Raw genomic sequence first — 14671 nt, 5'->3', positions numbered from 1 at the left:
GTTGGCTCTACACCAGTTCGATCAGCCGCTGCACATCCTCTCTGTATGCTGACTCGTTGTTCTTGCTGATGAGACCCACCACGGTCGTGTCATCGGCGAACTGGATGATGTGATTCGAGCTGTGCATTGCTGCACAGTCGTGAGTCAGCAGAGTGAACAGCAGTGGACTGAGCACACAGCCCTGGGGGCCCCAGTGCTCAGTGTGGTGGTGGTGGAGATGCTGTTCCCGATCCGGACTGACTGAGGTCTCCCAGTCAGGAAGTCCAGGATCCAGTTGCAGAGGGAGGTGTCCAGGCCCAGCAGGTTCAGCTTTCCAATCAGGTGCTGGGGAATGATTGTGTTGAATGCTGAGCTGAAATCTATGAACAGCATTCGAACGTATGAGTCCTTATTGTCTAGGTGGGTGAGGGCCAGATGGAGGGTTGTGGTGATGGCATCGTCCGTTGAGCGGTTTGAACGATCACGCAAACTGCAGTGGGTCTAGTGAGGGGGGCAGCTGGGTCTTAATCTGCCTCATGACGAGCCTCTCGAAGCACTTCATGATGATGGGTGTAAGTGCGACGGGACGGTAGTCGTTGAGGCAGGACACTGAAGACTGTTTTTTTTATATACAGCCTAACCTTGTATATTACAACTTGTGGACAGTTTTCCCACTTCTTTTGGTGATTGTTGAGCTGTCCTGATAGGCTGAACACCGGGGCAGGTGAATGCTCTGATATTGTGATCCACATATATCTTCTCATTCAAAATAAATATTATCCATAACGAGCAAATTAAACATTAATCATTATTGAAACTAGAGGGCAAAATGCAACTGTCGTATCCCCAGGTCGGAGACGGTGAAACGGGGGCGTTTTCGCCTGTCAGTCATTGACACTCTATGAGAGTTTGGGCATACAAAATGGCCACCCAAACATTTCCGGTGGCTTCATCTCCTGCAGGCAGTTTACTGTTGTGTCAGTGATCACGTTAGTGATATATCAGTGGTCTAGGACAATTTTGTTTCACGTGTTAGCTTGCGTGTTTTGCTGGACTCGAACCACAGTCTTCCGAGGCCAAATTCCAAATCTCAGGTGTTACTGCAGAAGCTAAGTGAGTAACAGTGCAATAAATAAGTGTTTATTAAGTCATAATCAGCCATTGTAGTCAAGATTTGTGTAAAAGTTAATAAAACGCACAGTTGTTATAGCGCCTCTAGAGTTAATTTCACCAGGAAACTAACGAAACGTAGAATGTGGCAAGTAAAAGTCAGTTTGCAAAAATTGTACTATAGTAACATTCATTCTACTGGATTAGGCTGTATATAAAAGTTGATAGTGACATTTGTTGGTAGTGGTAGACAAATTGGTAGTGGTAGTATGTTAATCTTCTCATGGTTTTGTGGGGACTGGAAACCCAAACAATGAGGAAGTAAATTCAATCTCAACAGACAATGAGGATTCAATTTAGAAAATCATTGTTTCTCAAATCTATAAACTATTGCAATAAATATACAGGTACTCCAGAAAGTATTTGGACACTTAAGCCACAATTACAAATGACTGAATATCATTGCATTTGATAACAAAATATCAAACCAATTGGCATCTACAAACAAATGCTGTTGTTTTATCATGATGTTTCATCATGATAGCGCCGTGGATGAGCGCTCCTATTCCTTTGTTGTTTTTGTTTGTTTGTCCTGTGTTTAGTATTCTTTTTCCAGTCAGTTTTACCAGGGACGTACTGCTGAACATTTGGCAGCATATACCAGACCTGGTATTTGAATATTCGGAAGCTTTGCTGGACATTTTAGTCGGAGACGCAGCTTTGCTGTTGAAGAGACGCAGGCGAAGGAGACAAGCAGGCATGCCGGTCCGTCGGCATGGCTTTCGAACAGCGCTGCCGAGTATTCATCTAGCGAATCCTCTACCGGGATTCCAGGTGTTCAGAGCGGATCACATCGCGTATTTAACAGGGGAAACGAGAAGCAGTGGAACATTCTTTTACATCAATGAAAGTTGGTGTGCAGATGTAACAACGTTAAAGAAGATGTGCTGTCTTAATTTGAAAGCGCTCTTTATTAAATGTAAGCTTTCTACTCACCGCGTGAGCTTTCCTCATTTATTCTCGTGAGTGTTTATATCGCATCAAACGTGTGCGTGAATGCAGTGCTGCAACAGCTGGCTGATCAGATCACAGACATGAAACAACAATACCTGGACTCAGTTATTATTATTCTTTAACAAAGCGAACTTCACACGTGAACTGCCCAAATACAAACAGCACATTAAATGCCCCACCAGAGACAGAAATATACTGGATCCATTGCTACATAACAATAAAGGATGCATATCGCTCTGTCGCTAGAGCAGCTTTGGGACTCTCTGATCACTGTCCATCTTCTTCCAACCCACAGATAGAAACTAAAATCAGCTATGCCTGTAGTAAAAACTGTAAAGAACCTCAACCTGCACTTAAGATCTGTGAAGAGGAGGTGTGCCATGTCTTCCGAAAACTCAAGACAAGGAAAGCACAGGGCCCAGATGGCATTTCACCTGTGTATCTTTGATCCACAAGATCCCATGTTGCTTCAAACGCTCAATCGTCATTCTTGTCCCAAAGAAACCAAAAAAATCACAGGACTTAATGACTACAGACCCGTCTCCCTGACATCTGTGGTCATGAAATCATTTGAGAGACTGGTGTTGGCCCACCTGTAGGACATCACTGGACCCTTTCTAGATCTCCTTCAATTAGCTTTTTGAGCAAATAGGTCTGTGGAGGATGCAGTCAACATGGGATTGCATCATATCCTGCAACATCTGGACAAACCAGGGACATATGCAAGGATCCTTTTTATGGACTTCAGTTTGGCTTTCAACACCATCATCCCATCTATAATCCAGACTAAACTACACCAGCTCTCTGTTCCCACGTCTATCTGTCAGTGGATCACCAGCTTTCTGACAGAGAGATAGCAGCTTGTGAGACAGGGGAAATTCACTTCCAGTACCTGTACAATCAGCACTGTTGCCTCCCAGGGATGTGTGCTCTCCCCAATACTCTTCTCCCTCTACACCAATGACTGCATTGCCAAGGACCCCTCTGTCAAGCTCCTGAAGTTTGCAGATGACACCACTGTCATCGGCATCATCTGAGATCTGCATACTGAAGGGAGGTTGAACAGCTGGCTGTTGAGATGAACACGATCAAACCGGTGGAGATGATTGTGAACTTTAGGAGGAACACCCCAACACTGATCCCCCTCACCATTCTGAACATCAATCTAGCAGCAGTGGAGTCATTCAGGTTCCTGGGCACTACCATCTCACAGGACCTGAAGTGGGAGACCCACATTGACTCCATTGTGTGTGTGTGTATATATATATACATACTTTATTTTCTATTAAATGTTATTTTTTATTTATTTATTTTTATTATTATCTCTGTCTTGTTGCCGTTTGTATTGTTGTGCACTGGATGCTCCTGTCACCAAGACAACTTAATTGTATGTGTAAGCATACTTAAATCAGCAATAAAGCTGATTCTCATTCTGATTTTAAACTGAACAATGTTTTTTTTTGTGATATATCTCATTTGAAAAATGTTGCCTTCTTTCTTTAAAATAAATGCCACTTGGTTTGATGTGTGAGAAACATTTCAACGGTGCACTCAGTAAAAGTTTTACTCCTAAAGAAATGTATTAATATATAAAATCATGACCACTCACATGAGATGAGGACTCTAGTCAGATCATTAACCTTATAAAAGCTGTTTTATTCTACATGGGGCAGGGGCTCCCTCAAATGGGCTGCAATATTAGAATCACATGACCAGCTAAATATTACTCCCTTAATCTCAACAACCATATTGTTATTGGACACTTTCACTATTGGATTAAATTAATCATGCCTGATTGTGAATAGTGAATTTCTACAATGGCATATGTAACTGTAAACTTGTTGTTTACTTTCACCTGGGCCTTTGGAGGAGATTAAGTTGGGGACAAATGATCAGAGGAGAAAGAGTAAGAAAAAAGTAAAGGATTAAAGTAAAAAAGAAAAAAGAAAGCAATTACAGCTTGTCACTGCACAAGAGCTGAACAAAGCTGAAGAAAAAAAGTTAGGAAAGGTTGAGCAGGGGAAAGAGGCAAGCAAAGGAAATTCTGTCAGGAAGAGAGACAGAAAGTGACCAAATAAAAGAGTGGGGAATTGGAAAAAGATATCGACCCCAAGTGAAAACGACAGACAATCAAGACAGACATTTTCTGTAGAGGATACGAAAGATCTGGTAAAATGATCTGACTCAATGAAATCATTAATTCACTCTCAATCTAACTTGTTTTAACCCTTTCATACTCCTTCATGCTTTATTCCTGTTTTTGTCCATTCTTTTTCTTACTCTACCCCTCTATTAAAATTAATAGGTCAGGCCGATGTGCATGTGTGGCTCAGAAAGGGTTCAAGAGAGAGAAAATGGGAAAAGAGAAGCCATTAATCAAAGCGTACCCTAGGGGATTCACCTGAACGAATGAACATTAAATCTGACAGAATTTCTTCTTCATTAGGATGTAAAGAAATGTTGAATAAAGGCACATTGTGAAGACTTTTTACGGAAAACACATTTATTAGTGGTGTTTGCAAAGGCAAGCATCACTAGTACTGCTCAAATTAGGGTTAGGGATTAACCCCTAACCCTAAATTACAAATGGCACAAACTGTAACATGTACCCCACAATTTGTGCAACAGACATGAATGATGTATACTTCAAATCATGTAGTTTGAGCCTGGGACAGAAGGCAACCAACTAATAACCACCCAGAAGACCCTTGTACCATGTCGGTAAGTTTTGCATACAGTAGGCAAGCATCACTCACATCATTCAATTGTTTGTGGTTTCGGAACACTGTGTTTCTTTTGTGCACATTTTAAGCCTCTAATTTTCAATGCATTTCACATGCTATCACATGTGATTAACATGGGTTCACATATAAAATGCATGTGTTTTTTTCCATGAAAGTGATACAGCTACATTTTAAAATAGAATTCTAAAGGAAAAGTTCAAAAATTACATTTAAAAGGCAAGTATTTAAAACATAAGTTGTATTTTTGGAGTACAATGTTGGATCCCGTGATAATTATTTATCACAGTATCCAACAATTTATAAATCACAAATATACGCAGTATATTTTTAGTCTCTAGTGTGGTGTGTTGGAGGCTGAGATTTTGTCATGACTTCTTTGATATGATATTCCACTGATCTCTCTGCACAGCTTCTGATGGGTGATGGTGGGAATATTCTGATTAACCAGACAAGCTCAGAGCATCCCAAGTGGACTACATATGTTCTACTGCATTCATTTTGTGGATGTCTTGTGTAGCTTTCCACTGAAAAGAAACATAACAAATTAATGACAAATGATCTCTTTAATATTTCTAATATTTACTCATAAAATCAAATTAATATTTGTTTCTCCTAAACAGAATGAAATTAAATAGAGAGCAAATTGAAACTTTTGTTTAAGGTACTTTTCAAACTGAGTAAGTTTGCTGCAGTCCAAATCCGAGTGTGATTGTTCCCGGCGCTGCCCGCAACCATTGGTCTGGTTTCAGACTCACTTATGATTCTGTCTAACCCCAGTGCTTTTCCGTGCAACTTGCGTCATCACAAACAAGCACAATGCTTATGATGGAGAACACAGCACAGGTGCTGCATTTGTGTGTTTTTATTCATTTGGTGCAATTATGTGCACCAGAGTAAATGACACTTGTGCCTTTATAATTCAGCACTGCATATCCTGGGGAAGCTGACTATCTGCTGCTCACAAAAGAGAAGACAGCTGGTTACAAGCAATGTATTTGCAGCCCTGCTTACATTGCATGCTCACTCACATACCTAAACCACACCTCTTCTGTGTCCTAATTTGGTCCCCTGCCACTCGTGGTGCAAATAGTAATGGCCACTTTAGAAACACTGCTTCATAATGCTTTGAAAACTTTCTGAATCATTTGTTCCAAACAAATGCTTCGGAGCGCGTAATCAAACTGGCTAAGTCACGTGATTTTTTTGAGGCGTTGATCCCACAGTGAAAACGTGAATCAGTGTTAAGTGCAAGCTGTAACCGATTTTGAGTCAGTTCATCAATAAATTAGGTGTATAAAATCAAACTGATTCAAAGAAGAGTTGCTGATATTAATTCAGTCATTTAAATTTCCCTGTCGACCAAATTGAGTTGTGTTCCCAAAGGAAAGAAAATCAAAATGTTGTGTTTGTGAGAAAGAAATTTAAGAGAGACATAGACATTTTGTGATATGTGGGTGCAAGGGCATGGCCGAGCAGTCGTCTGGGGAGAGAGGAAGCGGTAAGGGTTTTTAATCTGAGATGAATTGCTGTTAATTGTGATTTCTATGTTCATAGTGAGAGGCGGGGAGATAAAAGGCTGCCCAAAACCCCAGAGAGGGAGAGAGAGAACCCAGCTGACGAGCTGTGTTGGCCGCTGTTGGCTGTTGTTACCATCACGCTTGATGCAGACGTGTTTAATTTATAAAATAAAAGTCACATACCTGAGTTGGAATCACTGTTTCCCACTTCATGGGAAAACATTTTATTGAACCTATACACTGGTGCAGAAACCCAGGATAAAAGAGGAAGAAGGATACGCTGCTATCCCCGCTGGAGAAAGTCTTCAGGTCCCTTGCCAGCATCCACCAGGCACAACACCAGGCAATCATGGACATGTGTGTGGAGCAGGAAGAGGACTAGCAAGTGCTGCGGAGCTTAGCAACCCAGGTGGCAGCGGCCACCGCCCGTTCTCTGGCAGCAGCGAACCTTCACATACTGCTCTCGATGGTGGGACCTCAAGATGAACAGGAGGCCTACCTCAATCTCTTTGAGCACATGGCCAAATCCCTGAGAAGGCAGCAGGAATAATGGGCTGTACATCTTCTGCCACTGCTAGTGAAGCCCAGAGTGTGGTGCAACAACTTCCGGTAGTGACTTACTGGACTACGCAAGGTTGAAGAAGTCCATCCTGCAATGGGTCAGCCACAGCCCAGAAGAACACTGCCAGAGTTTCTGCTCCTTGATGCTGAGCGAGGTCAGCAGCCCGTTTGACTTCGCTTAGCATCTCAGTGTTGCCTGTCAGCAGTGGGTGCTGGCCAAGGAAGACAGTGATGCCAAAGACGTCATCAGCTGGGTGGTGCTGGAGCAGTTAATCTTCCGGCTGCCAAAGGGAATGGCCAAGTGCGTCCAGTGCCACCTATCGGCATCACTGGATGAAGTGGTCCAGCTGGAGTAAGAACTTCTGACAGCGTATCCACGGTCATGGGTGTTTCCTGCTCTAACAAACCCAGTCTCTCGCCTCTCTTCCCCTAAGGTGGAGGGAGGCTTGGGCCTGTCTGCTGGGGTTGCGGGGAGCCAGGTCATGGCCCCTTGCTGTGCGAAGATCTAGCTGGGAAGGCATGGCCAGGGCCGTCTATGTCTGCTTTGTGTCAGGCTGACACTGGGAAAAGGGAGGTGTCCCTGAACCCTGAAACACGCATTTGACCAAGTCATAGTGATTGATGGTCAACGTCGTCAGCCGGACCTCCCACTAACATATCCATATTTTTCAATTATAGTAGATTGGTTGTATAGAGTGGCATAGGACACTTGCACAAAGGAAAATACAACCCAGTTGTTAGTATCAAATTGCCGTCTGGAAATGTTATTGAGGGTGGCTCATTATAATCTGATGGCAGATCACTTGGGAAAGGGGAAAACACTAAGCCATCTCATGGCCTGTTTCTACTGGCCCGTCTTTAGGGAATTCCTGGTAGAGGATTCACCCTCTAGAGCAGTCGTGATAAGAAACCATGAAACATGCGTTTGACCAAGTGATAGTGATTGATGGTCAATGTCGTCAGCCGGACATCCCACTCACATATCCATATTTTTAAATGATAAAAGATTGGTTGTATAGAGTGACATAGGACAATCGCACAGAGAAAAATACAACCCAGTTGTTAGTACCAAAGAGCTGTATGGAAATGTTATTCCATGATGCTCAGAATTGGGATAAGTGGCTCGAACCCCTTATATTTGCATTATGAGAGGTCCCGCAAGCCTCCATGGGGTTTTCCTCATTCAAATTGTTATATGGGTGTAAAAACAATACCTGGACTCAGTTACTATTATTCTTGGGAATTTTAACAAAGTAAATCTCACACGTGAACTGCTGTGACTTGTACAGTCAGGCCAGGAACACACTGAATAAGGACATCAGAGTGGCTGAGATACTCTGAGAAGCTGAAAAGCAAGTTTTCAGCTAACGATCCTGCATCAGTGTTGAGCAGCATGAAAGAATTACTAACTTCAAGAGACCTTTCCCCAATACTGTAGGAAGCCACAACTGGCTTACGACTTGAATGCGTTCTACTGTAGATTTGAAATGCCCGATCTCACACCCCACACCCGCTCTGACCTTCACTTCACACAAACACCAACACCTCCTGCAACCCCCCTCTTCCCCCCTCCTGCTACTCAACCTGCACTTAAGATCTATGAAGAAGAGGTGTGCCGTGTCTTCCGAAAACAAAAGACAAGGAAAGCACAAGGCCCAGATTGCATTTCACCTGCGTGTCTTGGATCATGTGCTAACCAGCTGGCCCCCATCTTCACACTAATTTTCAATAGATCACTGGAGTAGTGTGAAGTCCCATGCTGCTTCAAATGCTCAATCATCATTCCTGTCCCAAAGAAACCAAAAATCACAGGACTTAATGACTACAGACACGTTGCCCTGATGTCTGTGGTCATGAAATCATTTGAGAGACTGGTGTTGGACCCTTTCTAGATCCCTTTCAATTTGCATATTGAGCAAATAGGTCTGTGGAGGATGCATTCAACATGGGATTGCATCATATCCTGCAACATCTGGACAGACCGTCGACATATGCAAGGATCCTTTTTGTGGACTTCAGTTTGGCTTTCGACACCATCACCCCAGCTATTCTCCAGACTAAATTACACCAACTCTCTGTTCCCACGTCTATCTGTCAGTGTATTACCAGCTTTCTGACAGAGAGATAGCAGCTTGTGAGACAAGGGAAATTCACTTCCAGCACCTGTACAATCAGGACTAGTGCCCCCCAGGGATGTGTGCCCACCCCACTACTCTTCTCCCTGTATACAAATGACTGCACTGCCAAAGACCCCTCTGTCAACACCACTGCCATCGGCCTCATCCAAGATGACAATGAGTCTGCATACAGAAGGGAGGATGAACAGCTGGCTGTCTGGTGCAGTTAAAACAACCTGGAGCTGAACACGCTCAAAACGGTGGAGATGATTGTGGACTTTAAGAGGAACACCCTAACACACTGATCCCCTCACCTTTCAAAACAGTCATTTAGGTTCTTGGGCACTACCATCTCACAGGAGACCCACATTGACTCACCAGTTGAGGAAGTTCAACCTACAACAGGTGCTGCTGATACACTTCTACTCAGCAGTCAATGAGTCTATCCTCTGCACTTCTATATCTGTCTGGTTTGGTTCAGCTACAAAATCGGATATCAGAAGACTATAAAGGACTGTTCAGACTGCTGAGAGGATTATTGGTTGCCCCCTGCCCTCCCTTCAAGAACTGTACACTTCCAGAGTGAGGAAAAAGTCTGCAAAAATCACTCTGGACCCCAATCACCCTGCCCACTACCTTTTTGAACTGTTGCCTTCTGGCCGACGCTGCAGAGCTCTGAGTACCAGAACCGTCAGGCACAGGAACAGTTTTTTTTCCCTCAGGCTATCCATCTCATGAACAGTTAAAACTGCCCCATTGAGCAACAATTATGTGCAATTCACAGTTTACTCTTTTTATATGAATCTTTCTTGTCTTGCTTTACCCTTTCTAAGCTCAGGAACATGAAATTTACAGTTACATTAATACATTTTGCAGATGCTTTTATCCAAAGTGAATTACTGTGCATTTATTTCAGGGACAATCCCCTGGCAAGGGAGTAAATTTAGATTGGGGGGGTTTACTGTGAACTTGCTTATTTTGATTATTGGGGGGTGTTATCTTCAATTCCCTCTCTATATGCAAATATCACAGAGTTCACTTCTGTGATTATGCTTATGCAGAAAAATTAAAAGATGTGATTTATTATTTGATTCCAACTAACTTTGAACAGTGTGCATGTTTCTGTTTGTGTGGGGCTTCTCATAAGCAAGATGCATCATGTGTGTCAGTAAATGTACCAACTGTAAATTGGCCCATTGATGCTAAAATGGCATTGATAGTCACGCGTGTTGTAGGCAAACACGACGTGCCAGTTTTAATATGCAAAACTGAGAGTGAGATTTGAGAACTGCAGCGGAGGGACAGATTATCAATAAATAATGACTAAAATTTTGGTCATTGCTATTGTATCGCTTCAGAAGACTTGGAATATGTGGTTTACACTTATGGTTCTGTTACAGTGTGTTTTTTCTGTACATTTTGGAGCCACTGTGGTCAATATGATCTGACATTTTATGGACATGTACTGTATGGGTTAATGTGTGTATGTGTGTGTGGGGGGGGTTGCAAGTACCTGTGACAGTAGTGGTGCAGGTGTGGTTATGAATGAGAGCCAGTTCTTCAAACATCACCCCTGGCTCAATAATGGGCAGCCTCTGGCCAGCCCTGGATACCTCCAGCTTTCCCTCTGTATCAACACAGATGTGCACACAATCACATACACAAACACATTTATTCAGCTATTAAATGGGAATCTACCACAGAATTTACTGCTTTTACATAAATCTTATTAAAACGTAGGCCTAATATAAATCCTAACCCAGTGTTCTAATCAGATGCCATGCGAAACTGCTGCATGTTGTGACACAGTCAGCCAATCAGAACATATTTAACGTTTAATATACAGAAGGGTAGGATTCTGGACAAATGAGATTTCACTGTGGGCTTCCCAGGGCAAAGTTACAGAAAGAAAGTCTTTATCATTTTTATTGCTTTTTCGCGTCACGTCTGATTACATTGTGTAAACCTACAGGGTTTTGCATTTTTAAAGACAGAAAAAACTTTGTTGGCTTTATTTATGAATATATTAAATCCCTCAAAGTTACCTCAAAGTAACATCCCTCAAAGTTACCAAAGGGAGATTTTGACAGATTCAGCTCACTTTTAGGGATAATTTTATCACCAAAGTATAGCTGAGCACACACAAACACACACACATTTCAGCTGTGCCCCTCAAGGTTGCCAGGAGTGACAGGTGTTGAGTGACAGCGTGACTGTCACATAGACAGATGATCTGACCCGTCACAGATTAGTCACGGAGACGTTGTCAGAGCTCAGACAATTCAGCTCATAAACCGCTGCAGAGAACAAATATTGCCCTCACTCCTAACAAATCAAGCCTGGGGATTAGCACTGCTCATGGGCTGTTATTGATAAATGCTTTAATGGATGGTAATAGATCTGTCTCCTATTTTCTGTGGTTTTTTCACTAGCAACCCAGGTATTTAGGCACGCACTGACATTTTAAAACTCATTTCACCTCACATTCTCAATCTCTCTATCTCTCTCACTCTCTCTCGCTCAATGTTCCCAGAAGCAGGTCAGTCTCACATTTCTCTTGCTACCTGTCTAGTCCTGCAAACACAATGGGAGGTGAATACTAATTATTGTACCTCAGCCAGAGAGAGGAACAGATTGAATGATTGTCCAGTTGGACATTTGTTACACAAATTATTTGCTTTTTTATTTTTATTTATAAAAAAAACTAGAATTTTCCTGCCATATTTTCCAATAAGGAATTTTCCTTATAATAGAAAATCCCTTATTATAAGTCAGCCTCAGACAGATTGAATTGATTGTTGTGAAAAAATATTGCATTATAAACAATTTATTTACACATATACACACACACACACACACATATATACACACACATATATATATATATATATATAAATATATATATATACACACATTAAATAGTACTGTGCAAAAGGCACTTAAATAGTTTTCATTTATCAATTAACATCATACAAAGTCCAATAAACATAAAACAATTTAAATAAATATTCTCTAGGAAGAGTCCTGGTTGTTCCAAAATTCTTCCATTTAAGAATGATGGAGGCCACTGTGTGCTTGGGAACCTTCAGTGCAGCTGAAATTATAGGTAGCCTTCCCCAGATCTGTGTCTGTACACACTCCTATCTCTGAGCTCTGCAGGCAGTTCCTTTGACCTCATGGCTTAGTTTTTGCTCTGATATGCATTTTCAGCTGTGAGACCTTATATAGACAGGTGTGTGCCTTTCCAAATCATGTCCAATCAATTCAGTTTGCCACAGGTGGACTGCAGTCAAAGTGTTGAAACATCTCAAAGATTATCCAGAGAAATAGGATACCATAGCAAAGGGTCTGAATACTTATGTCAATGTGACATTTCAGTTCTTTCTTTTTAATACATTTGACCCATTTTTGCAACTTATAGTTTTCATACATGGTCAGGCTGGACTGAGGAATGCTACGAATATGACAAAACTATACCAATAGTTTGCAGTAAATGGTCATGTTTTCGATAAGCTATTTCCCATGGCAATTGCCACTTATGTCTCAAAAATTAAAAAAGAAAGCACCTCCAAACATTATTTAAATCCAGGTGCATGAGCAAAAAAGTATGGATCAATGTAAACTGAGCAAGAAAGCCGGCACAATTTTGCTCCTAAAATTGATTTAATGAGCTCACCAAACGATATATAAATGTGACGTTTCCATCAGACTTGAATTACACATTCAAAAACACACCTATATACCCATGAGCATCAATCAAAAGATCATAAGTGTATAACAGACCGCCTAACATGCTTGATATTTTAGTTAGGGCTGATCTGCCACCACCTCGATCTTTAATTTTTTCAGTGAAATGCCTCCTGGCAAATATCGGTGCGGTAGTTGCCGACAGTGCAACTTCACGCACAAAGCTAGAACTTTTAACCATCCTCGTATAACAGGAGCCAGCTGGTAGGTAGCTGTACAGTATGTAAACCTCTCTCCCCTTGCCTCAAGTGGTGCCCTAGCGACTGATGCTAGAGGTTGTAGCATCAGCCCCCATGCCGGAGACGCCGGTTCAAATCCCCTTCAGATTAGGTCGAGCAGGACTGGTTACACTCATACAGGGAAGTCCTTTAATGTTAAGAGTGTTATAATCATGTTTGTGTAAGACTTTTTTACTATGTACTTTTGATGGTTAGACTAGTGTCCTATACAAGTTGGTGTTGTCAAGTGACGCTGTCATACGATCTGTTGATTGGTGCTCATAAGTATATATAGGTGTGTTTTCGAATGTGTAAGGGCATGTAGCTTGAAACGTCATGTCCATATATATCTTTGGTGAGCTCATTAAATCTATTTTGGGAGCAACAGTATGCTGACTTTCTTGCAGGTCCACAGGGGTGCGCTATATTTTGAAAAACATTTACACTTAAAACTTTAAAGACCTCGTATACATATGTCAGCCATGTGAGGTATCGTTTGAAAGCTTAGAATCTGAATTTTCAGAGAATACCATCACTTTTGCATTTATGTTAAACAAAATAACAAAATAATGGCTAAAAAAAACTTTATAACAAATTGTCATCCACAAGAGGCCTAAAGGGGTAAAAATATTAATATTAATATATATTTTATATAATATTATAATATAATAATTCACATGGCACTCAAACAGACAAGTCATATATCAAATGAAAGCTCTTATTCTCAGGAATGTGACTGTACAGTTTTCTACAGTTTTCCCTAATACCACAAATCAAAAGATTTTCAAAAGAATCACAAAATGAAATATGATTTCTGCAAGACATCAAATACATATGTCTCATTTAGGCACCGATCATTGCTGCTTTAAACCCCAAATAGCAAAAAACTTTATATCTGCTTTTATCTTAGGCAGTTGTTCTAAAAAATTAACAATTTTTTACTTCTCTGTGAGCTTGCTTGTGTGAATAATCCAATGTTATATCTTAGATTCCAGAACAAAATATGCCATCCAGCAGGAAAAGCATGCTAAAAAAAAAAATCTGCATTAAAAATATGTTTTCAACTATTGATCTCAGCTTTCTAATGACACCTAGATTGAGTTTATAGTCCACTCAGAGGCCAAGATATTGAGACTATGAGGGTGGTGCACAAACTGAAAATTAGACTGAATGTCTATGGACAAGCACATCTGTGAGGGCTAAAATGCTTTAGAGTGCCACTTACATGTCAGATCTGTATATTGAGATGGAATGAGATTAGGACATTTTGAATATTTTTTTTGCTGTCATCTAGTAAAATGAAATAAGACTTCTTAAAGTGAGATAGAGTGAACAGAACCAGAATTACATGTTTACAAATAAAATAAAAAAAAAGACTTTCTGTTTATCATAAGGTTATAAACACAATTATTTATGAATACTTGGATAATCATTTATTTTTATTTGGGGGGTTTCTAAAAAAAAAATAATAATTTCAAATTAGTCCACAGTGTGTGTGTGAATGGTGAGCTTTTAAATTTGAGCATGCAAAAATTGCAGACTGCAGCCCAAAAATGTATCAGAGCTTAACAAGATAATAAAAATGTGCTTCAGTAATAAGAGCGTCCTCTAAAAATATAAAAGTAGCGATGAGTTGAAAGAGACAGATATTGCATAAACTTAAC

General features: G+C 40.9%; 1 protein-coding gene across 1 annotated transcript in view; it reads right to left on the bottom strand.

The window, feature by feature from the left end:
- Window positions 1-14671, bottom strand: part of prkg1l (protein kinase cGMP-dependent 1, like) — a 54618-nt gene that overhangs the window by 22790 nt on the left and 17157 nt on the right. Inside the window, exon 5 of the mRNA XM_052108955.1 lies at window positions 10556-10669. Within this exon, the coding sequence (XP_051964915.1) occupies window positions 10556-10669 (114 nt within the window). The remainder of the gene's footprint in view (window positions 1-10555; window positions 10670-14671) is intronic.

The sequence above is a fragment of the Xyrauchen texanus genome, chromosome 37 (assembly GCF_025860055.1).
Source record: "Xyrauchen texanus isolate HMW12.3.18 chromosome 37, RBS_HiC_50CHRs, whole genome shotgun sequence".
NCBI classification, from domain to species: Eukaryota; Metazoa; Chordata; class Actinopteri; order Cypriniformes; family Catostomidae; genus Xyrauchen; species Xyrauchen texanus.
This window is presented reverse-complemented; position numbering and strand designations above follow the sequence as displayed.